Below are 24,463 nucleotides of genomic sequence, written 5' to 3'. Positions count from 1 at the left end.
GGTGTTGAATGATGAAAGTCATACTAATTGAGAGATTATGCGACAATATCATATCATTATGGAGAGTATGTGTTCATCTAACACAAACATCTGCCTAATAAACACAGAGAACAATATCTAACAGTAATGGATTTAGTCGTTACAATATTATAGTCGTGCAATTAGCTGTGTAGTGATGGATTAAAATTATGATTATTTTTAAATTTTTAAGGGAAGAGATTAAAAAAGAAACAAATATTAAATTTATTAACATTATGAAAAAGGAAACTTCCACCGAACTCCAAACTCGACACAACAAAAAAATCCTATTTTGAATCGTCGCATACCAAAAAACACCACATGCAAAATCGAATAAAAGTTAATTTTCAATATTAAATTAATTATTTTTTTTTTTATAATTTCGCACGAACAAAAAAATTAATTTTGATGGTACGAAACTAGAAACCTTGGTGGGTGCGACGACATTTATTGGAACTCGAACATCAAATAATTAAGTTATAATCATATTTGGAAAATATTATAATTGGGGTTTGGGAATTAAAATTCAGTTTATTATTTAATGTAAATTTGTTTAATTTTGAGGTAATTTGTACGGACATAAGATACTATTTGTTTCAATGTGTACTGTTTTGGGGAAAACAAAAACATTTATTTTCGGATAAATATATTTTATTTATTTATTTAATGGAATATTCTTTTATAAAGATATGACAGCTGGCTTGGATTTCATATCGTAACTTGAGGGTACACTGAGTGACCTCCATATTTCTAGTAAAAAAAAAAGTCGGCAGTATTTTTTTTAATATAATATAACCTTTTTTAAGGGTAAATAAAACGTTTATAATTTAGATTTTTATTAAAAATGTCCATAACTCAATTTTAAAAAATCTAATTTTTTTTGTAAACAAAATTTTTAAAAATAAAAAATTTGAGTCATATTTAATATTCATAACTAATATCAATGAATTCATTATTAATAAATATTTATATATAGTTAATATGATATATAAAGTTAATGAGTACGATTTTTCTAAATAATTAAAAAAATAATTATATTAAAATTAAGATTATTAAAAAAATAATTATATTAAAATTTTAAGATTATTAAAAAATATATTTTTTTAAATCATACCAATATTAAAAATATTTAATATTTGTAATGAATAGTGATTCATTATTATTTATAAAAATTTATATATGAATTTGATGAGATTTTAATAGTTAATATGATATATAATGTTAATGGGTACGATTTTTTTAAATAATTAAAAATAATAATTATACGGTTCAACTAAATTCAACTCGAGAATAGAGAGTTAGACAGGGCTAAATTTTGAGCTTTATTTTAGTCGACTAAGTCATCGATTCGAAATTAAATTTCTTTATTTAAGCAACATAGGAACGTAATAACTAGGGTCGAATAATCCAATAATCATATTTTTAAATAAATATAATTAAAAATTAAATATTTTATTTATTAAATTAGGTTCGAATATCTGGGAGTGAAAAGTAGAAAGTGTATGGCAAATTTCCGTCCCACTGGCCCAGCTTGGAAAGCCTTTTTTTTTTTTTTTTTTGCTTTCTGGTCCTCGAATTTATATATATTTTGTAAAAAAACCCCTGGAAAATAATATAATAACAATAAATAAAGAGGTTATTTATTTATTTTATTGGCCGTACGTACCCATCAGAATCGGAAATTTACAAATTGGCCACACACCATTTATTATGAAATATGTATGGGGGTAATAAAGTCAAGTCATTCCAACCTAAACCGTTTAAAAAAACAGTTGAGACGTCATTTTTCTGTATTTTTATTTTAATATTTATAAAATCAATTTCAAATTTAATAAAATAAAATAAAATTACTAGTAGATAAGTGATAGTGTAAAACGCGTTTTCAGCTGACAGTGGAGCACCAGCTGTATAGCTTCATCAGACTCCGCGTCTTTCTATTTCATTGATCTTTTTATTTATTTTTTTCCGCTTTAATAAATAATTATATTTTTCTTTTCCTTATCCAATTATAATTTATATGGGAATAAACTACCTATTTAGCTATAATTTAAAATTTAGCTAAATTAATATTAAAAAAAAACACGCTATAGCTTTCAAATTTTCAACAATATTAATAAAACTTTTTAAAAAAATTTCTAACAAATATTTTTAAAATAAATTATTAACCGTTTTTATTCAAAACTAACCGTGAAATTATATACAGCATGGATAGCGGGTGTATAATCCAACCTTTAACACATGGGTTAGTTCCCAATGAATGTGTTCGAGCAAATTTAGATGCTTGATGTGTCTCGAGACATGGATGACATTACAGTGCGTGGATCGTGTTGTTGGGAATCGAGATGACAATGAGATGCAACATATTGTGTTGCAACGATTGACACATGCACGCACGAATGACGTGTAGCTAAACAAGTTTGGATTCAGTACAAGCAATGTTTGGTAGATGAACGCAAACCTCATCGAAAGTTCGACGAAGCCACAACGTCGGGTGAAAAATGTGAATAGGGCTTGAGTTTCTTCTTAAAAGCTTGTCGTGAGCTTGTCAAGATCACAACGTTACACGGTTGAAGTACAACCATGATTGCTACCTTATTTTCTCAAAATGAGAAGACAAAATGAAAAGTTTCAAGGGTATGATCGTAATTCCTCTTTTAACCTCTGTTTTTTATTATTATTATTTAATTTGTTTAATACTTAAAAATTTTTAAAATGATTTTTTTTTTATGTTCGAATTTAGTCATTAAATAATGTGATAATACAATTGACAATTAGGATGATTATAGTTTAAATACGACGAACAAACGATCTTCATTCGTATTTTAAAATGGACACTAGGACTAATTAGAAATTAAATTTAAATCTCGGTCATTTTCCGACTTCAAAATAAATAAAAAATTAATTTAAAAGAAAGAAAGATATAAAAAAAAAAAAAAGTTAGGTTAGGAAGATTTTGCATTAATGAAGATCTGGGAGTGCAAAATCTCGGAAGCTGCCTATTTGGTACTATTATTATCATACGATTTTGTCTCTCTTTTATCTTTATTTCTCATGTTCGTACAGCATCATTTTTTATTAAATATAATGTACGTTATTCAATGTAGCTTGAAATTACCATTGTGCCCCCTAAAATTTAAACTTGGTTAATTAATTGGGAGTTGGTTTGCTTGGGGAGGCTTATGTGTTAGTGTTAAATAACAAATAATAAGTAAAAGAGTTAGTTTTAGGGGTAGTTTAGGTTTTTAATAAAGTTTAGAGGTAGTTTTCAAAACGGAGGGGTAAATTGGCAAATTCACAAAAATTTAGGGTTTAAATTAATATATCTCTAAAAAAAATTAGGAGTAATTATAAAATATTAATTAATTTATGAAATTTTAGAATTTTAATTGTTATTTAGTGGTAGTTTTAAAATGACAATTTAATAAAGGATTAAATAAATTAATTTATGAAAATATATGGTTTTAATTGATATAATTCATAAAATTTAGGGGTAATTTAGGGTTTTAATTGAAAGAATATGGGAGATAATTAATATTTATCCAAAAATAAATAAAAGACCAAAAATATGATTTAAATGAAATATTTATATATTAGGAAAGAAGGGATGTAATGTTTGGGAAATGAAAATGATAGACAGACAATATACATCCGAAAATAATAAAATCACATTTTTGACCAATTCAATTCAATACACTATAAGGACAAAATGGTAATTTCATCACATGTACATTAATATTAAATACTATTAAAAAAAAAAAAAAAAACATCTGTCCCCCATTCTTGCATGTGTAGACTAACAGATCAGATAAGCCTATTAGATCCACACTTCTTCTATATATAAATCTCCGCCTCCTTTCCAATTCACAATCAATCCATAGTCAATGGTGAAGAAGGCTGAGAACACGGCGGTGGGATCCTCTCCGGCGTTACCGCCGTCGAAGAAAAAGTACAAGGGTGTCAGAATGCGAAGCTGGGGCTCATGGGTCTCCGAAATTCGAGCGCCAAATCAAAAGACAAGAATTTGGTTAGGGTCTTATTCGACAGCGGAAGCCGCGGCGCGTGCCTACGACGCCGCACTTTTATGTCTCAAAGGCACCTCCGCCTCCGCCAGTCTTAACTTCCCGGAAGTTGCTAACTCCGTTCCCGTTTCCAATTACTGTCACTTCCGTCGTTTACATCATCACATTGATTCCTCCGATGATATTATGTCTCCTAAATCCATCCAACGTGTGGCGGCTGCTGCCGCTAATGGCTTCCCGGAAAATGTCTCTGCCGTTGTTACTCCACTATCCTCCAACGTTTCGTCACCTTCCGATCAAGCGGATGATGACGTGTCGGTTATATTTGAGAATCCAACGGCGGAGATGGAATCTTGGTGCCATTATTTTGACGCGCTTCAGTCGCCGAAGTACGTTACCGAAATGATCACCGGAGATTGGTTCGGTTTCGATTCAATGCCGGAGGGTGAAATTGACGGTTTTTACGAAGAGGAATGCGACATCAGCTTGTGGAGCTTCTGCTAAAAAAAAAAAAAAATTAAAATTAAAATCGATAATTAATTTTACAAAATATTATATTTCTTTTTCTTTTTTTAATTTTAATATCTTCGTAATTTACGTGAAGATATTACTGACAGTGACAAAAATATATATTTTTCTTTTTTTTTTTAATTAGTGTGATTAACCGACGAGCTCACATGAGATTGGACTTTTTTTTTTCCAATGTAATCTCTGTGGTAGTTGGTTTTATTATGTAATTTTTATTATTAATTGTTGATTATATAATATAATTAATATGAATTAAAAATTTAATTATATTATTAGCAAAGATCATGAGAAATCAGGAAAATAGGCGGAAATATTAAAAGAGTTAATTTTTTTTATTTATTTATTGTCAAAAAAGGAATTTTGATTGGGTGTTATATGGGGTAGGGTAGTTATAGTGTGGTTGCGGCTTTCTTTTCGTAGCTAACTATGTTGATTACAGCTTTATTATTTTTCCAGTTTTTTTGACGTCAAATCTTGTTAGGAGTAGATGGTGATGTCATAAATAATAATATATATGATTGATTGAAAGGTTTCTTATCGTTTACTAAACCTGTCTCCTTAATTTCGGAAAATTAATAATAATTTTCAAAATTATTTTATAAGTAACGCTACCTTTATAATGACGTCATGTTTTTTTTTTCTTTTTACGAGGTTTTATATAAATAAAAAATCATGAATAAATTTCCCTTGGATGAAAATTTATTCATGGTTTTTTTTTTTATAAATAGATAAATATATTTATAAATTTTAATTATTTCCTTCTTATTTATTTGAATTATATAATTTTATATAATTTGCTGACTACCGGACATTTTTCCACTTGCAATCCAAAAAATAATAATTTTCTTTATTAAAAAAATATAGATTAAATTACAAATTTAGTGATTAAATTCATTTAAGTCTATACTTGTAAAATAATAAAATTATGAATTTTTAAATATGTTTCAATGCATTTAATTATTATTTTTAAATAATAAAATTTATTCATGAACGGAAGTTTGAAGTAAAATCAAATACACCTAAACAACGACGATGCTGATTTTCGGAGAGTGTTTATGGAGGGTCGAGAAGGGGACCAGAAAGTTCTTGTAAAATTATGGTTAAACATGCTTTGCTTAGAACACTTTTATGTTCAACGACGTCTTAATTTTTTTTACAGGATGCTTGTGAGTGAAGTCGAAATATCAAATATGTGTTGGTCTATTGAAATAGTCTTCACGTGACCGTGTCGTCATTGTAAGGATGGTCTTGACAATAAAGTAACATTTTGCAGTTGCGGATAGTTCACGATCATCAGATGTTGAATCCGAATCTTCCGTGTTACATAAAATAGTAGATGGATAGGTATGGGTGTGGTCGCCTACCATCAACGGTCACTCTCTGGGTATTAATTAGGTTCAGTGCCGATTTGTTGCAAGCTGTGGCTTAAATTCCATTTTGTTATATTCCCTCACTGTGTGTGTTTAATATCTATGTCATTTTCCAACCCATGAATAATAATAAACTAAATTAATAAAAAAAAAAAACTTATATTTTGTCAAATAATACACTAATTTTTTAAATATAATTATAAAAAAAAAAAGGTAAAAAATGCCTTTACAAAAATGCAAAGTTAAAATGTAGTTTTATTAATTTAATAATAATTATTATATTATTAAACTTCCCTAGAATTAAAAAATATTTATAAAAAAAGAAACAAACCGATGTAAATTAAATAAATGGGTGACCCCCATCTTGGACCGTTTGTGCTACATTGCATTTGGACCGTGTTGGGTAGCCTCACGGACCATCACGGACCATGGTGCTCAACGAAACAAACTAATTTATAAGATCTTTTAGGACCCCATTGGCTCTATGCAAATTTCAACCACCATTCAATTCTTTTATATATTTCGATTTTATTTTTATTATCATTAAATTATTGTTTTATTAATATATTTAAACGTATGAGTATTTAGACTATAATTACCATTTAAAAATTTTAATTTTTTTTTTAAATATGGGGATTAATTGAAAATTTTGGGAATATAAGGATAAAATTAAGAATTTTAAAAGATTAGGGATTAAATTTAGAATTATCTGAAAATTGTGATGGGCCGGGTTTGACTCGGTCGGGCTAAATTTGGGTTTCGGCTGTGGATCGATTTGGACCGTTGGTCCAAGAAAGCAAGGGGAGCTAAATCAGCGATTGCGACATGGATTTATACCAGTCTGGTTGTTGAGTTTGGATTTCCAAAGGTGTTTCATCTTGGTGTAAACTTTCGTCCTCAAGGCCTAATCTCTCCGGCGTACTTCTTTGCTCTGAATTTGTGCTTTCTCCTTCAGTATGGCGGAGGAGGTTGTCACCAGGGAAGAGTTGCTTTCGCTGTTGCAGGTACTTGGATTTTTCGCTCCTTTTCGTTCTCGTTTATCAATTTCCATGGCTTAAGTTTATGCCTCGTGCTGTACTCGAGAGCGTAGGTCTTTTCTCCCGATCGAACGTTAGAGGCCTGTTGTAGAGCTTTTGTAGAACTCCGATCATTCTCATTTCTTTGGTATTGGCGTTATAATCACTTGCTTGGATTAGCTCTGGAACAGAGCGGTAGATTAGTTTGTACGATGCCTCAGTGATTTCCTCTAGATTAGGGAGTGAACTTGTTTTCTTCATTGTTCATCGTTTCCAGATTGATATCTGATGACTAGATTATGTTTATTTGATTTTCCGTTTTGTTTCTTATTGTCTCTCGCTAATGTAGTCAATAAATCTCTGTAGGAGCTTCAAATTGATTTTTCCAGATACGAACATCCTGCTGTATTGGCGGTTGAAGCACAGGTAATTCTAATGTTAATTTCCTTGCAAGCTAACGGAAGAGTATTTTCTACCGAATCAACATCAAGCAAAATATGTTGAGAATTTGGGCGGTGGACTCAGTAAGAATCTGTTCTTGAAGGTAGACATCTGAACAAACTGTTTCTAAATGCGTTCTATATTACAGCGTAGGTTTATAACATCTGCGATACTTTCCACTAATTGGCAGGACAAAAAGAACAGATACTATATTGATTCTGCATCAGCAGACACCAAAATATTCCTAAAAGGTCTGTACACTTTACTAGTGCCTGTGATTCCTACTAAGTTTTTTTTTAGGTCTGAAGAGAAAAAGTCTATGATCATATATTTATAGTGCGATGTGATTCATGGTGCATTTTAGTCATGAAGTTCTATCTGCAAGGCTTGGTTTGGGTAAAGGAGGTCTGAGAATGGCTTCCGAGGAAACATTGGACAAGAAACTTAAGGTTAGAACTAGCATTTTCAGGGAAATTCTGGCTGTGTGATAATTCTTTCACTTTATTTTGTTAGATCTTGCAGGGGTTCATTTCTTGAAAATCATGGTGTTACGGACAAGAAGCCTAAGGCAGTTGCAGGTAGTATATGAAGCTTATGCTTATAAGCTATATAGCACAAAAAGATAGGGGAGACAAAGTAATATATGTAGGTTTTGTTGCTTCAGGACTGAAGAATTGGGGTAACTAAATGATAGGTTTGGTTAGGATATCTAGTTTTGCCTTTAAGTTCGTTTTATACTTACACAGGCGAATTTTTTTCCCCACCGCTTTCTAGGATTTTGCCAACCACTTCTGTTGCTAAATAATAATTGATGTTCAACTCTTTGCATAACTGCTGTATAGCCTGATCATAATTGATGTCTAGTTTTGCCATATTGACTAAGTGATATATAAGTGAGGGACACTAACTCCGTTGGCGCGAGGCCTTTTGGAAAAACTAAAAGTAAGGACATTAGAGCTTATGTTCAAAGTAGACAATGTTATACTAATGGGGATGTTCCTAATATGGTATCAGAGTCATGCTCTCACCTTAACTTAACTATGTCAATAGAATCCTTAAGCGTCGAATAAAGAAATTGTGAGTCTCGAAAGTGTAGTCACAGTGACTCAAGTGTTGCGAATGATGTACTTTGTTTAAGGGTTTATGAGAAGGAGTCGAGTCTCAATTAAGGGGAGGCTATTCAAGGGCTCAAGAGAATGAGATCTTAGAGGAGGCTTTGTGGTGTACTTTGTTCGAGGGGAAGATTCTTGAGAATTATTGGAGTCCCACATTGGCTAATTGGAAGATCATGGGTATATAAGGGAGGGAGATTAACTCCATTGGCATGAGACTTTTTGGAAAAACCAAAAGTAAAACCACGAGAACTTATGCTCAAAGTGGATAATATTGTACCAATGTGGAGGGTCATTGTTCCCAACAACATCAAACCTGTACCCAAAGTTCGAGCCACTCAAATGTGGAGAAATTAGCATCCTAACGCCAACCTTCAATCTACCAACAAGGTAAAGACTTAGTAACCTCGAATCATTTACATAGAAATTCTTTAGTAAGTGTGGTATTATCATTGTTCTTCATGCATTTACATGTTTTTATGCTCATTGTTGAATATTTATTGCATGAGATGGTATAAATTGGGGGAGAAATCTTGCAATGGCTTAAGAAAAACGTTTTAGTTTATGCTTTGAGTTAACACAATCAGGTATAAGAAATTGTACATTTTGGAAACTATGATCTTTGAAGACAATCTCATTTCTGCAGATCAAAGACTTGAATCATCTTATCGGTGCTTGGCTGAAACTGTAGATAATGAGAAGCTATTTGAAAGCAGGCAGTGGAGTGGCATCATACCAAATTCATCCTGGTAACGAATCTAATGATTATGTTCGTCTTTTCCAGTATATGAGCTCACGTATTTACATTCCTAATGAAGTAAAATCCAAGTTATTTGCAGCAAAAATATCGTCATTCGAAGGGCTAAGGAAGAGAGGTACGATGAACCACCCCATGAATTAATTTCTGGTAAATGGATTAAAATTGGGAAGAATAGAAATACTTCAGCTATGTTCTCGTCACTTTTTATTATTTTATTTTCAATTTAGAAAAATTCAACAACCCATTTTTAATTTTTCTTGCTAATTTTTATTGTAAAAATGTTTTTTTTTTCCTTAGGAAGAGTGGATTGATTTCTTTCCCGGACATGATTTTGTCTCCCATTAGAAACATAAGAGTTCACCACCATCATCGATAGGTCTCAAATTATTGCATGTGCATCTTTCATTTATGTTCGTACAAATCTTTTTTAATCAAATGTCAATTTCCCTTGTGAGGATCCAATATTTTGAAGACATAGTAACGACAAAAATAAAATAAATAAAAATAAAAAATACTCGCAAACTTTATATTTGTCACAATTTTTTTAAAAAAAAGTTTTAAAATACTGTTTTTTAAGTTTTTAAGAGGGTATTAATAAAAATTTGAAGAAATTAAAGGGTATTTTCAAATAATTTAAGAGAAATTTTAAGATATTTTTTTTTAGACAAATGGGAAAATTAATAGATGTTTTATTAATTTTTATCCCACAAAATAAATTAGACATCACCTGGATAAGAAGAAGCATTGAAGCGGTTCGGTGGACTTGAAGGACTAATCTGCCTATACCTATTCCGAAATAGCCAAGACGCCAACCGATTCCACCACCTGGTACATGCTCTCCCTATCCGTACTCCATTTTCAGAATTTCCCGCCGCTCCATTCTCCGGCGGCAATGGCGGTATCTCTTGCCTACAAACTGGGCAAGAGTTGTGAAGCCGAAGCCACGGAACTATACACTCCGAATGGTATAAATGCTTACAACTCAATTCCCTTGCTTCTCCCCCCACCTCAAACTCCTCCTTACAAACTGGACACTGCGAGTCGTTCTTCAGATGCTCCGCCGCTATCTTCACCGTCGGTATCCTCTCGATCGCCTCCTCCCCTGCCGGCGGTGGCCCTGGCCGATCGTTCTGTGTCAGGTCTTCAATTAATTCGTCGAGTCTTGGCCCGGTAAAGTAGTCTCTTGGATTGGCTCTCCGAGGTATTATGGGCTGAATCGGCTGAAACTGGTCGGGGGGACCGAGAACTATGACAGTTCGAGACTGGTTCGGATTTGGGGGTTGTCGGCCGGAATTGTCCCTCTCATCCAGGCTTCGACTGCGCCGTCGTGTTCGCCAGTGCAGCCATTCGTCCCCTTCCGGATCGCTAAATGATCTCCGGTCGAAATCGTCGAACCTATGCAGCGGTGGACGGCGGCGGTCCGGGTCTGGGTGTCGGTAATTGAAGAGACGAACCGGTGGGTCTAGCATTAGTGAGAGAGCTTCGAGTAAACGAGTCTCCGGTGAAGGATCGAGTTCGGGGAGGGGGAGGTGGACCTCTTCAACGAAGTGGCCGAAACAGCGTGGGCATGTGAGGTCCGACGGTTCTGCGGAGGCGAGGGTGACGGTCCGATGGCATTGGTGGCACCAGTAGAGGTGGAAGGTTCTGGCATGGCGGCGGTCGTTGGTTGTGCGGGGAGGTGGGCTCAAAGCCATGGGTAGTTTTGTTATATTATGAAAGGATTTGGGAAAGGGAATCGGAATATGGGAAGATTATATATATCGGAAAACGATGGGAGAGGACGGGAGAAAGGAATGGCTTCCTGGTTTTGCAGAAGCAATTCCGACAGCCGCCATTTCTGTATTCTGAGGTTTGTTTAGTTTCAGATTGTTTCGTGGAGATGAAGACAAGGATGAGTGTTACGAGCTTCGCTTCGTCTCCTTCTCTCTTTTATTAATTTAATTTATTTGGAGTGACTTGGTATTTCTTTATTTGCTTACAGTCCTATAGCATTGCTTTATTCGATTCTTTAAATTGTTTTCAAATGTATGTCTTCACCCACGTTTTCTGAACCTTTTCTTGCACAGTGACTCGAGACTCGAACATATGCTAACGTTGTCTCGACGTCTGAATTTCTCGTGACTAACTTGTTCACTCGGTTAGAACAAATGTCGCACAATCGCTATCCTCTTATTGTAAGAGTGCGATCGTAACAGGTAAAGATGATTATTCTTTGTTTTCGAATGTATTTCTTCACTCACGTTTTTTGAACCTTTTCTTGCACAGTGACTCAAGACCCAAACATATGCTGACGTTGTCTCGATGTCCGAATTTCTCGTGACTGACTTCTTCGCTTGGTTAGAACGAGTGCCACACAATCGCTATCCTGCTATTGTAAGAGTGTGATTGTAACAGGTAAAAATAATTATTCTTTATTGAATATGATATTCATTCTCTTATAAATTATTATAAATTAACGTCGAAAGTATAATAGGATAGGATAATGATTTGAAATGAATTAATCATATTATATATATTTTATAGATTAATTAACAAAATTAAAATAATAGGATGGTGGTATTGAGTATTAATACCCTAATAATTTGAATGAAGAACATGGTTAGTGTGGCTATAAGTTCAAAAATTCACCAAATTAAAAAAAAAAAAAAAAAAAGGATGGCCACCCCGTGGAGGCTTATTGGGCCGAATCTTTCTCAGGATGGCAACTTTTTGGGCTCAAAGTTGTTATAATCCGGCCCAATTGTTCTAATACGTTCCCATGACTATTTATTTAAATTAAAAATAAACACATTTCTGAATTTTAATTGGTGAGACTTTGGCATATAACAACTTAGATAATATAATTTTAAAATTTAAAAAGAATAAAAACTAAATTAGGATACACACGTGTATAGAGATGTCAATTTACGTACGAGACAGCGGGCCTTGCGGGAAATTAGACGGGAATGGGGGACGGAGTGGAGAATATTTTTTCTTGTTTGATAAATGGGGTCGGGAACGGGATTATATTCTCCGTCCCTGCCTATCTTAATATAAATATATTTTCAACACCTTACAATATATATTTCCTAAACCCATTTTCTGCAAATCTCTTGTATTGAGTTCCTCATTCCAATGAATTAGGTGGCGGAGAAGGCTTTCCCATCTCCGCCCGCTCCGTGGACATGTCTATGTCCGTGTATGTGTGTGTGTATACATATATATATATATATATGAGGTTTCTTCACCAACTCCGTGACATGATGTTGGGGACTAAAATGACACATAATAATGGTTTTTGGTGGTTCACCTTCCAATTATTTTATTTGAATTCACTCATTTGACATTTTTGTTTGTATGGTTTGATTTGGTTGAAGACATGACTTTGTAACATTTTGATTGCATTCCCAAAATGCCATTGTGTAGAAGTTAAAACTACACTTTGTGTTGTTCAACCAACAAATACTAATTAAGAGATGGAGTGTTTATCGGGTCGTTGATTTGTCATGCTATGAAATACACGACTGAATAAGATATGCCTTCAACCAAAACGTCAAAGGTTTGAATTATCTACGTTACTTAATTTTTAGTTAAAAACAAAGTGAATAAATATAGAAAAACACTTTTTTTTTTAAAACCCTCTCTCATACACATACACACTAACGGTCACAATCTCGTTCTTTAAAGACTTACAGTGCAATTGTGTGACACTTACTCTTACCTTCGAGTAAGTAAGTCTCCAGCTCGTTCCTCATAAAATATTATAGAAAATAGGGACAATTTTTTTTTAAAAAAAACACGTTTAAAATCGCTTTTAAGAAAACAGTGTTTTATATATATATATATTCATAGATTTTGTGTGAAGAATGATATAAATGAATGATTATGAATGCAATTTGAAGTTTGTGTATGGTCGGCTTTCAAAGGTTACAAAGTCAAAATATAAGTCTTATTCATCATTTAATTTAATTAAAAGGAAAAAACCCTTGATTTTCTTTTAAAGATATAAAATTAAATTTGGAATCTTTCCTTTTTGTATGTATATTATTAATGACACGATCTCGTGTGTGTTGAAAATGACTTATAAGCTTGTGTAATATAAACTTCTAAAATTATAAATTTAATCCATTAATTTTCAAACTTTTTAAATTTATAGACCTATCAGACACAATTAAAATTTTAGAGTTTCCTTCAGACATAAAATTTACATTTATATCTAATAGATTGATAATTTCGGTTAAAAAATTGAAATGGCTAGAAACTTATTTTAGGGACAAGTGTTCGATGATGAAAGTCCCACCTCGACCCATTTAGAGAATAATCATGAGTTTATAATAAAAAAAAATACAATCTTCATTGGTCTGAAGCGTTCTGGGAAGCCCAAAACAAAGGCACGAGAGCTTATACTCAAAATAGACAAGATGTTACCATTGTCGAGAGTCGTGTTCATTTAACAATAAATAGATTTTTTTTTGGATTATACGGAAACTTGCAATTTTACCATAAAATTACGAACATTAACACAAACGCTAAAAGAACAAAGAAAAAAAAAACAGTAAAGTTGGGGTATTTGCTTTTGAAATATACCCCAAGTTGCTTTCAATCCCACCTGTGATGCTAATTTCTTCTATCATCAAAAAAGGAAGGGTAAAAATAATACAAAAAAAAACCCCAAAAACTAGAAAATTCTCAAATTAAAGAACCTTTCATACACCACTTTGCAATTTTACCCCTTTTTTATTTAATTTTTTTTTATTTTTATAAATATTTATCCATAAATGAAAAATGGTTGCATTATTGAGTGTTATTGGAATCTGTAAGTAGAGAAAATGACAAAGAAAGTGGATTTTGTAAAGAATCATTGTGGGATTTTTCTTTTTTTAATTGCTATCAAAATTATTTCTTTTTATTTGGTGGGTAACAGTCATATGTGCAATGTCTTGCATTTTTAACCAATATTGTTCATGGTCAAATGCATACAACAAAACCCATATAGCCCTATTAATTGTTTATATATTAGCTCAATAATTGCGAAGGTAAGGATGAAAGGGTCGTTTTCTTAGATAATTTAAATTGGTTGCTTATTCTATAGTTGTTAATAGTTCATAGAAAGGTTATTCGGAATGATTATCTCGTTTTTCATGTCTTAAATGAGATCGATTTGAAATTATGCACTAAATTTGTCAAGTTTAATTTTAAAATATTTTGAAATGATAATTAGTGTATTATTTATATCGAGTAAAAAATATGTTTTGATATTTAAAATAATTTATTTTGAATTACATATCCCAAGGGATAAAGTTGATTATGAAAAAAATAAAACCCAACAAAAATGTAAAAAAAAAAGAAAAAGAAAAAGAAAAAAAAGAATCATAGAATAATAAGAAAAATGGGGAAAGTGGAAGAAGAAGTTGGAGAAAGAGACAGCAAAAAATAATGCAAAAACACAAAGAACACTCGCAGACAGTGCCTGTCTTCCTCCATGTTTGCATGTTTTGAGTAGACAGAGTGTTGATAGAGAGATTTAAGCTTTGCAACACTTATGTTTTTTTCTCTATAAAAAAAAAGCGGAATTAATGAATCATTGTGAATGTGTAAGCTTTGTGACCTGAATACGATTGGTGCTGATCACATTAGGAGCTACTATGGTAGTAAGAGAGGCCGAACAATGACTATCGAGAGGTTGTCATTGAGCATTAAAAAAAGGTCGTAACCACGAAAATCCAATTCTTAAGCTTCTCATTGTAACATGTTTTTGGAGTTGTCTTCTTCATTCCCCACCTTTTCCTTCCTCTTTCCTTTATCCTTTTTGTTTTTGTTGGACATCCTTTTCTTTGCCTCTTCATCTTCATTCAAATTCACCTTCTCGTCTTTGAACTTTTGAATTTGTAATCAACTCTTGTTTAGCCTCCAACTTTGACGTTTGTGTTTGATTCGATCTTTGAATTTCAAAAACGCCTAAAGGGTCTTTAGACTTGTAATTACTTATCATTCGACTTAACGATGAGGGGATGAATCTGTTGAATCAAGAGTTCGAGAACTCTTTATAAAAGTTTTTAACTTTTTCTTTTTGGAAATGGATTCCATGGATATTAGTAAGATTTGAATGGGAGGTAAGCATTTAAACTAATGAGAATAGTAAGCAAAAGCAGTTGGAAAGTAAAATAAGTTTATTAAAAAGTCAAATTGAAAGCAAAAGTAAGAAAGAAAAAGATTTAACTCATGATGAGTTTGAAGAGAGAGAGAGAGAGAGTTTTATTGGTAGAAAAGAAGTAATCTGCACCATCAGACACATGATGGAGCCAATGGCTATGTGTAAAAATTATGACCAAAAGCAACCATATTATCCCATGGGACAGAATCATGGCACATGCCTTCCTCTCATTGGCATCATAAAAAATCCAAATTTTAATTCACATCCCGAAGATTATTGAGAGTAGTAATCCCACATTAGTTATGATGTACGTTGTTCGAGAGTTCCAGAGAATAAGGTCTCAGAGGAAGCTCTATGGTGTACTCTATTCGAATGGAGGATTATTGAGAGTAGTAGTCACACATTGGCTAATTAAAAGGTTCGTGGTTCTTAATAGAGCATATCAATTCATCTGAGTTTTGTTCATACTTGGAATATAAAAACCTTCTTTTTTTCAACAAGTACGAGCATGAGATTTAACCACGAGATTTGAATGAAGTTGGAATTATTTCTAAAGTCAAAAGGTTTAAGCTATATGGGCTACAAATTTCCCCTTTTTGCGTCCACCTACCCTAAAAAATAATGGTATTATGGTGTTTGGGTTTGAATTTGAGACCATGGAATCATTTAAATGAAATAATAAGGAATTCTACGGATAGAGATGGCTTGGCTTGATGATACAGAAATAGATATCAAGGTATATAGCTTAGGGACCATTGAGTGTGGGCAATAGAGTTGAAATCTACAGAAACAGAGACCAAAAAGTGCTCTAATTCATTAATATACATGGAATGTACAAGTTGAAGAGTGATGCTGATACATACTTGAAAACACCTCCGGTGAGTTTGCAGCCACCAGGGTTTTTGTTTTTGCCTGCCTTGTAAAATTAGCAACAAGCAGAGACTTACACATCCGAATCGCAGAACTTACCGTCCATTCGATTTTGAACGGCTTTGATGGCTGCGACTCGGGCCGCGGTGGCCGATCTATTAGCAGCAACCACAGCTTTATTCACTTGTTCATCCCATCGGGGAAGGTTTATAGCATTCCTTGCTGCCTTTCTAGATGCCTGCAGTTTGTATAAACATGATTACAATCACCTCAATTCTCAGTAAGAGCTACATTTCTCACAACAATGGTGACTAGTGATCAATTAGGTATACCTGAACAGCTTCAACAACGGCCTCGCTCAGCGGCGAGAGAGGCTGCTTGAGGCTACCAGCATCCCATCCACCGCATTTGGCTTCGCTGTTTCGGAACGTATACGTGCCATATCCTTGCCTTTGGCCTTCATGCCATGATCCTTCGTAACAATGGCCATTCGCGAAATGGTAGATTCCGAAACCATGAACTTTGTCCCCAAAGTACTCTCCAGCATATCTATCTCCATTTCTACAGCACAGGCAAATGCATTTTGGGATTGTAATTAAATTTATGTACCCCCAACAGAAAACCAGCCAGCTAGTTTATCAGTAAACCAACGACATTTCAGCGCTAAATGCGTAATGAATAAGATAATTAATGACATGGGTCATAAAGGAGCAGCCCATTATGCAGCTTAAAGTCAAATTGAGCTCACAATCTTCTATTACACATTCCATATGCAGATTTGAAAATATTATGCACAGTCAAAGAGGAAGCAAACTCCAAACAGAGACGTTTCTTTGATTTAAGTAATAAGATAACCAAATCGCTTCAGAACCCAGATGTTCATAAAACTAAAACAAATGAAGAAACACCCTGGAACAAGATGACCATAGTTACCAATTCTAGCAAGATTACGTTTATACAAAGATAATCAACCAGATTCCTTCCATAAATGCAACCAAATTGAGCTTAGATCCAACGCCCAAGACACCTTACAACCAAATTTTTGGGCTCAGATATTTCACTGTTGTATTAACTGCAAGCAATCAAGATCCAAAAAGAGCAAACAGATGAAATTCAAGCACGCGAAAGCTTCAGGGAAACCATTTAGAGCTAAAAAATCAAGAGACATACCTGAAATAGTAAGATCCAAGACCATGCTTAACGCCGCGGTGGAACTGGCCAACATAGCAGCTACCATCAGCGCAAGTCTGAAGCCCAACGCCATGGCTTTGGCCATTAGACCACTCACCAGCATAGTAATCCCCCGTGAAGAACTTGTAGACTCCAAATCCATGTCTAAGACCCTGTCGATACTGACCCCTGTAACGACTCCCCTTCGCCCAGGTCTCAACCCCATGGCCATCGTACCTCCCATCGACCCAATCTCCCTCGTATCTCCCACTTAGGAAATAGTTATAAACCCCACTTCCATTACAACTCCCGTTGTGAAACTCTCCCTCGTAGAAATCACCATTGCTATAGAACTCTACCCCCTCTCTGCTAATTTTTCTCTGATTTTGGTTGTCGTCTTCGGCTCCGTTCGAATCACCAATGTACCACTGAATAGGAGTCGAATCCGTCCTGGAGAAACAGAATCTCTTGGCATTTTCTTGCCAAGAATGCTTTATAAACGAAAGAACATGTAAAATTAATCCCTTATTCTTGCTCACAAATACAAGCATAATAGCAACAAAAATCAGAGCCAACAAGCAAGCCGACGGGAGTATCCCATCCTTCTTCAGAAAGAAGAACGCAATGAGCAAAGAGAAGAAGGTAAAGCAAACAAGCAAAGCCATAGCAACAACACGGTTCGCAAATCGATTCAATCCGGCTCTCGATGACGAACTGGACCTACGAGGCTTCTTAGGCCTCTGCTTCTCTTCATCATCATCCTCTTGATGGATGGCGATGAGATCCTCCTCGGTGACGGACGATAAACTATGAACAGACGTTCGGAAAGTGGGCGACGAACGAAGTAACGACGACTGAGTCCTTGTAAGCTTCAACTGACTTTTCGAACCATCCATTACGAGGCCGATGAAGACCGAATCAGAATCCGAATCTCCGAGTATCTTCAATTTCGACTTTCCTCCTTCAAAAACCACTCCTATACCTCGAAATAGTTGAGAGAAAAGTAGTTCTACCCTCCGCCGGCAACATTCCAGAGCGACGGCGCCGGATTAGCAGTACACACAGGGCGAAATTTAGCAAACAAACAAAGAAAAAAGGAGATAAAGCGAAGGAGAAGATTGAAGAAGACGAAGAAGGGAGTGGAGTTTCTTTCGGTTTCCCTCGGTTTTGATTGAAAAAAAAAGGATAAAAAATGGTGCGAATCGGAAAAGATGGACCAGGTTTATATATTTATACCGAGAATCCTTGGGTGGGGCCCAGTGAAGACTAGCGTGTCATGTGGGCCGTTGATTATTTGGACGGTCGGATTGAATTGTGCGTCTATCTGGTCTGGGCGGGAAGTTTAGGGTCGTCGGATTAGTCCCGCCTTTGACATATGGGCGATGATAATGATTCCATGTTGGTGATATTGGGTTAAGTCAGTTGCGTCGTGGTCTAATCACCGTTGAATTGGTAATCATAATCTGATCGGACGATCGGGACCACTCTAACCATAGTTGGGCGGATTTTTTGGGGACTACGCTCTCTTTGTTTGTTGAATAGGTAAGCCTAAATATTTTGGTAGATTTCATACACATAAATAATTTTTTTTAAGGATTTTTAAAATTTTAAATGCGTTTTTTTAATGTTCTTTTTTATTCTTAAATTTGTTTGTGGTACTCAATAAATTAATAAAAATAACAAAAAAAATAATATCCTTCGAAAAAAATAGTAATATGTTTAAAAAAATACCTATAAAATTTTTAAAATAGCATTAACACATTTATTTTTATAAAAAAATGTTAAAAAAAATTCTTACCATCTATGGGCACCTAATAATCTATAAATATTTTAATGTTACTTCAAAAATAACACCTCATTATCTATAAATATTTTAATAATGACTATTTTTTTAGAATGGATTTTAATTTTTTTTTTTAAATTGATATTAATAAAAAATTTTGAAACATTTTTAAAAGTTGGTATATTTGAACTGATTTTAAAAATTAATTATATTTTTAAAACAAATATTAACGAAGTTAATTATATTTTTGAAACAAATATTAACGAAGTTAATTATATTTTTGAAACAAATATTAACTGAGTACTTTTTAAGACATGATAGAAAATTCATAAATATATATATTTTTAATTTATATTAATAAATTTTTTTGAAACATTTTTAAAAGTTTAAGGTATTTTTGAAATTATTTAAAAATTAATTATATTTTTAAAACAAAAATTAACGAGTACTTTCAAGACATGATACAAAATTCATAAATATATATTTTTCTAATTTAGCTTTTTTAAATTATGTTTTGTTATTATTATTTAAGATAGTTATATTTTTTTTATTCAATTTTCAAATCAATTATTATTTTTACTTGCCAATTATATTTTATTTTGACCCATAAAAAATAAAAAAAAAACAACTGAAATCGTTATTCGATTAGATTTATCCATTGATTGATGCAATAAATTGAAGAGCAAAGCAGCTGGGAAAACAGCTAACTTAAAAGCGACACCAATGGAAGCATTTGTGAGTGAAAATTTTATTGTTCGACGAAACTAAGGTTGCTCTGATCAATCAGGACTTACTTCCCAACTAGCTTCTCCTTCATCTTCTCCACCGCCGCCCTGAGTGTGTTCTCATCTTTGCAGAATGTAAATCTCACTAGATTCTTCCCATCTTCTGGGTTTAGGTAGAACACGCTCGTCGGAATAGCAACAATGCCGACTTCTTTGATCAGATACTCGCAAAACTCGACGTCGTTCTTCAGCCCGAAAGGGGTGTGATCGACGATGATAAAGTAGGTTCCGCTTGATGGAAACACCTTGAACCCAACTGCATTCAGTCCCTCTACTAAAATGGCTTTCTTTGCCATGTAGTCCTTCTTCAGCTCCTCGTAGTAAGAATCGGGTGCTCGGAGAGCTGTAGCAGCAGCTGACTGCATTGGAGTGGAGGTAGCGAAAGTAAGGTAAGCGTGTGCCTGTCGAACGCCCCATGTCAAGTGAGGTGGAGCGATCGCCCACCCGATCTTCCAACCGGTGAGGGAGAATGTTTTTCCTAATGAATTCATCGTAACGGTGCGCTCGTACATTCCTGGAAGAGAGGCTATGGAGATGTGGTCCATTTCGAAAGATAACTTGTCATAAACTTCATCAGAGAAAACTAACACATCGTTCTCGATGCAGAGAGAAGCAATCTCGTTCAATTCATCCTTCGTGAACATTTTTCCCGTTGGGTTGTGGGGCGTGTTCATAAGGATTGCTCGAGTATCCTTTGAGATTGCAGACCTGAGCTCATTTATAGGGATCGAAAAATCTGGAGGGCGTAACGTGATGCATTTGATTTTGGCACCAGCCATTGATAGAGTGGCTTCATAAGAGTCATAAAAAGGAGCAAAAAGGATCACCTCATCACCAGGATTTATTAAGCCAAGCATGGTTGCAGCAATTGCCTCGGTGCACCCGGAGGTAACGGTAACTTCCTTCTCGGGGTCGACCACAAGTCCAGTATCTTTCTTGAATCGCTCAGCAATGGCCAAGTTCAAATCTGGCACTCCATATCCACGAGCGTATTGATTTTTCCCGTCCTTGATGGCTTGAATTGCTGCTTCCTTTACAAATTCGGGACCGTCAAAGTTCGGGAAGCCTTGGCCGAGGTTTATTCCGCCATATTGGATCGCTAAGTTACTCATTCTAGTGAAAATGGTTGTTTTGAACTTTTCAAGCCGATTCGAAACCTACCAAACAGAACAAGAACGATCCTTACATTCAAGCATATAGTCCTTACTAATCTCTTCCTTACTAAAAGAGAACATGTAAGTTCCAGTTATCTAATATACATATTTGAAATATCTAAAGCTTCTTCAGCCAAATAGGAATCAAAATTTAGGCACCAGAACATATGAGCATCCAAGCATTACAATCATCATCGATATTCACTCGACATTGTCGAAGGATAAGAAGAAACAAATACTGAACGAGCAACATAACAGCAGTCATTTAGTACAAAAGATAGGATTGGTAATTAGAGAAGGAAAGTACTGCTCAAGCCCACCGCTGGCTAATATTGTCCTCTTAGGGCTTTCCCTTCTGGGTTTCCCCTTCAGGTTTTAAAACGCGTATGGTAGGGAGAGGTTTCTACAACCTTATAAGGAATGTTTCGTTTCCCTCTCTAAACGATGTGGGATCTCACAATCCACCCCTAGGGGGCCCAAAATCCTTGCTGGCACACCACTCATTGTCTAACTTTGATACCATTTGTAACAGCCTAGACCCCCCGCTAGTAGATATTGTCCTCTTTGAGCTTTTCCTTCTGGACTTCCCCTCAAGGTTTTAAAACGCGTCTGGTAGGGAGAGGTTTCCACACCCTTATAAGGAATGCCTTGTTTCCCTCTCTAAAGGACGTGGGATCTCACAAAAAGTGCGCAAATGATTGAAGTGAAGCATGCTCCATTGAAAACATAAAGCCACATCAGTATATATGCAATAGTACAGCTTTCACTAGGTGCCATTGCTTCACCAGAAAATTCAACTCGAGCTTCCGATTTGCTTGTCTAAATATCAGTAATATCAACTGGTTACTAAATACTAGAGGACCATTCTGTGACATACAAACAAATCCAATGGTATGACTGAACAACCAGAGGTAGAAAATAAACCCATAACTTTTTTAGTTTGATAAGAAATGGAACTTCTTTTGAGCACCAAAGAATAGAAGACGTAACTGCTCAAACCCACCACTAGCAGATATTGTCCTCTTTGGGTTTTTTCTTCCGAGCTTCCCCTCAAGGTTTTAAAACGCATCTTCTAGGGAGAGGTTTCCACACCCTTATAAAGAATGTTCCGTTCTCCTCCCCAACCGACGTGGGATCTCACAGAAGACGACAGTAAGGAATCCCCCAAAACCCGATGGAATTTCCCAAAAAAGGAAGCAGAGTTGGAGTACTTCATAAACCATCATAGTTACAAATTTTTTGGGTAAGTGGAGAGTTGGTTGGTAAGTTGTAAGAGCAATACAAAAGCTTATAGTTCGTAAAAAGGAATCTGAAAGTTCAGATTCCTGTGATGCTGACAACAAAAGTGTAAAGGTGAGTTTGAGATTAGTTTTTGAGTAGATAGTAATATTGAAAGTTCTAAAAAGACTCAGGTGTTTTTTTAATAAGCCATTCCAAACACACACTCAAGTATTTCCGTACTTTCTTCGAAGCTTCTAGCCTCTAGAGAAGGAGTCGAGCCTCAATTAAGGTGAGGTTATTCGAGGGCTCCATAGACCTCAGGGGAGGCTCTATGGTGTATTTTGTACAGGGTGAGGATTAATATTGAAAGTTCTAAAAACACTCAGTGTTTTTTTAATAAGCCATTCCAAACACACACTCAAGTATTTCCGTACTTTTTTCGAAGCTTCTAGCCTCTAGAGAAGGAGTCGAGCCTCAATTAAGGTGAGGTTATTCGAGGGCTCCATAGACCTCAGGAGAGTCCTACATCAGCTAATTAAGGAGTTGATCATGGGTTTATAAGTAAGAAATATATCTCCATTGGTATGAGGCCATTTTGAGAAACCAAAAGAAAAGCTACGAGAGCTTATGTTCAAAGTGGATAATATCGTACCATTGTGGAGAGTCGTGTTCCTAACAACATGTTCATTGATAAGTGGGTCCATGAACATAAAAGAACTTGGAGCAGTAACACAAGCCACATAACAAAACCTTTCACAATAACCAGATAGTTATCCAATTCTAAACGCCCCCAAAGATTACAGACCACAAAAGACAGAAACCAATCAAAACCCACCTCTTCCTGCATTAAGAATCGCAAAATCCCTTTCCAAGCTCCCCCAACAAATCACAAACCCTAAATTTGCACTCGCTAATGAAATCACAGTAAATTAAGCTCGATAATCAAGCATAAGGTAGTGCAAGAAACGAAAACAAAATCCACAATCTAAGCATTACCCAAAGAACAAAAACATGACAATACCAAACCCATTTCCACCGAGAGGCGACAGAATCCGCGGGCGATGAAAAATCAAATCCCCCATCGCAATCAAACAGAACGGAATAAGAGATTAGGAAGCCAGGATTTACCTGCAATGGCTTCTGAGTGTCGTTGTTCGATCCTTTCTGGTCAGAATCGACGCTCTTTTCAGTGGAAACGGAGGACATGGTGGCGAAAACAGATGAGCGAAGAGAATTTGGTCTTGGATTAGTATTAATACACCGGAACAAAACGGAAGGCCTAAATTGAACCCGCTGGAGTGTCCAAGTGCATTGGATCCCCATTATAAATTCTGCGCGTTGGTAAAAACAATTATGATTTAAGCTGCACAAAAGCGGAAAGTAAGAGCATCAAAGGAAAATGGAGAATTTAATTTCGATTTTTCTTCCGCAAGAGTTACTAATTTGGATCGAGTTCAACGCTAGCCGGGGGCTGCGTCAAGCGCCTGCCAAGAAAATGGCCTCCCTTGATTTGGGCTCACATGCGGGACTACATGCTGCATTCGACTGCCGTTCCGTTATATTGCCATTAATTCTCTACTTCGTGCACTGCACGCGCTTTTATTTTTTTAATTTTAATAGCTTGAATTTATTAAAAAAAAAACTCAATTTGTCTGAAAAATATTTTTTTCTTACAAATTTTTCTAAAATAAAAATTGAAAATTACCGGAATAACCTTAATATTTTTAAACTTTTTTATTAAATTTTTTTGAAAAAATTAAAAGTATTAACTTTAAAGAAAAACATTAATATCCTTTTTTTTTTAAAAAAAAAAATTGTATTTTTTAATATATTTTTTAATTTCATAAATATTTTTTAAACAACATACAAAAATTAAGGATAATTTATTAATTAGCGAATTTGAGTATTATTTTTTAAGATAAGGATAATTTTTTTTTTTAAAAAAAAAGGTAAGAATATATTCTAGTAAAAAAAGTAAATATAATTTTGGAATTACTTAAATATTTAATTTTTTAATTTAACAAATTTTAATATTTTATTATTGAAGAATATTAGTATTGAAAATATTTTGTTGAATAAAAAA

At 34.5% G+C, this 24,463-nt stretch overlaps 4 protein-coding genes and 1 long non-coding RNA gene across 7 annotated transcripts; 2 read left to right on the top strand and 3 right to left on the bottom strand.

Annotated features, from left to right (window-relative positions):
• The first annotated feature begins 3,893 nt into the window (after nt 1–3,893).
• LOC111443526 (ethylene-responsive transcription factor ERF014-like) lies at nt 3,894–4,773 on the top strand. Its single transcript, XM_023081371.1, has one exon. It carries the CDS (start codon nt 3,900–3,902, stop codon nt 4,539–4,541), a length of 642 nt encoding a protein of 213 aa, XP_022937139.1. The 5' UTR covers nt 3,894–3,899; the 3' UTR covers nt 4,542–4,773.
• Nucleotides 4,774–9,305: 4,532 nt separating this feature from the next.
• LOC111443524 (E3 ubiquitin-protein ligase RZF1-like) lies at nt 9,306–11,061 on the bottom strand. Of its 2 annotated transcripts, none has more exons than XM_023081369.1 (2): nt 9,968–11,061; nt 9,306–9,411 (listed from the first exon to the last, which is right to left on the bottom strand). In XM_023081369.1, exon 1 carries the CDS (start codon nt 10,956–10,958, stop codon nt 9,981–9,983), a length of 978 nt encoding a protein of 325 aa, XP_022937137.1. In that variant the 5' UTR covers nt 10,959–11,061; the 3' UTR covers nt 9,306–9,411; nt 9,968–9,980. The 2 variants fall into 2 exon arrangements, with proteins under 2 accessions (XP_022937137.1, XP_022937138.1); XM_023081370.1 differs by having other exon boundaries at nt 9,313–9,379.
• Nucleotides 11,015–11,901, top strand: LOC111443536. The gene is made up of 3 exons (XR_002710518.1): nt 11,015–11,113; nt 11,331–11,459; nt 11,530–11,901. It is a non-coding gene; the product is annotated as an uncharacterized LOC111443536 (long non-coding RNA).
• Nucleotides 11,902–16,111: 4,210 nt separating this feature from the next.
• On the bottom strand, nt 16,112–18,640 carry LOC111443520. The gene is made up of 3 exons (XM_023081360.1): nt 17,438–18,640; nt 16,600–16,828; nt 16,112–16,505 (listed from the first exon to the last, which is right to left on the bottom strand). Exons 1-3 carry the CDS (start codon nt 18,331–18,333, stop codon nt 16,341–16,343), a joined length of 1,290 nt encoding a protein of 429 aa, XP_022937128.1. The 5' UTR covers nt 18,334–18,640; the 3' UTR covers nt 16,112–16,340.
• Nucleotides 18,641–19,838: 1,198 nt separating this feature from the next.
• Nucleotides 19,839–23,925, bottom strand: LOC111443519 (methionine aminotransferase). Of its 2 annotated transcripts, none has more exons than XM_023081358.1 (3): nt 23,846–23,925; nt 23,509–23,711; nt 19,839–21,162 (listed from the first exon to the last, which is right to left on the bottom strand). In XM_023081358.1, exons 1-3 carry the CDS (start codon nt 23,919–23,921, stop codon nt 20,011–20,013), a joined length of 1,431 nt encoding a protein of 476 aa, XP_022937126.1. In that variant the 5' UTR covers nt 23,922–23,925; the 3' UTR covers nt 19,839–20,010. The 2 variants fall into 2 exon arrangements, with proteins under 2 accessions (XP_022937126.1, XP_022937127.1); XM_023081359.1 differs by having other exon boundaries at nt 23,820–23,896.
• Between the last annotated feature and the right edge of the window lie 538 nt (nt 23,926–24,463).

This window comes from Cucurbita moschata, unplaced genomic scaffold, assembly GCF_002738365.1.
Source record: "Cucurbita moschata cultivar Rifu unplaced genomic scaffold, Cmos_1.0 Cmo_Scf00005, whole genome shotgun sequence".
In the NCBI taxonomy this organism is placed as follows: domain Eukaryota; kingdom Viridiplantae; phylum Streptophyta; class Magnoliopsida; order Cucurbitales; family Cucurbitaceae; genus Cucurbita; species Cucurbita moschata.
Note: the sequence above shows the minus strand (reverse complement) of the source record. Positions and strands in the feature narration are given on the sequence as shown.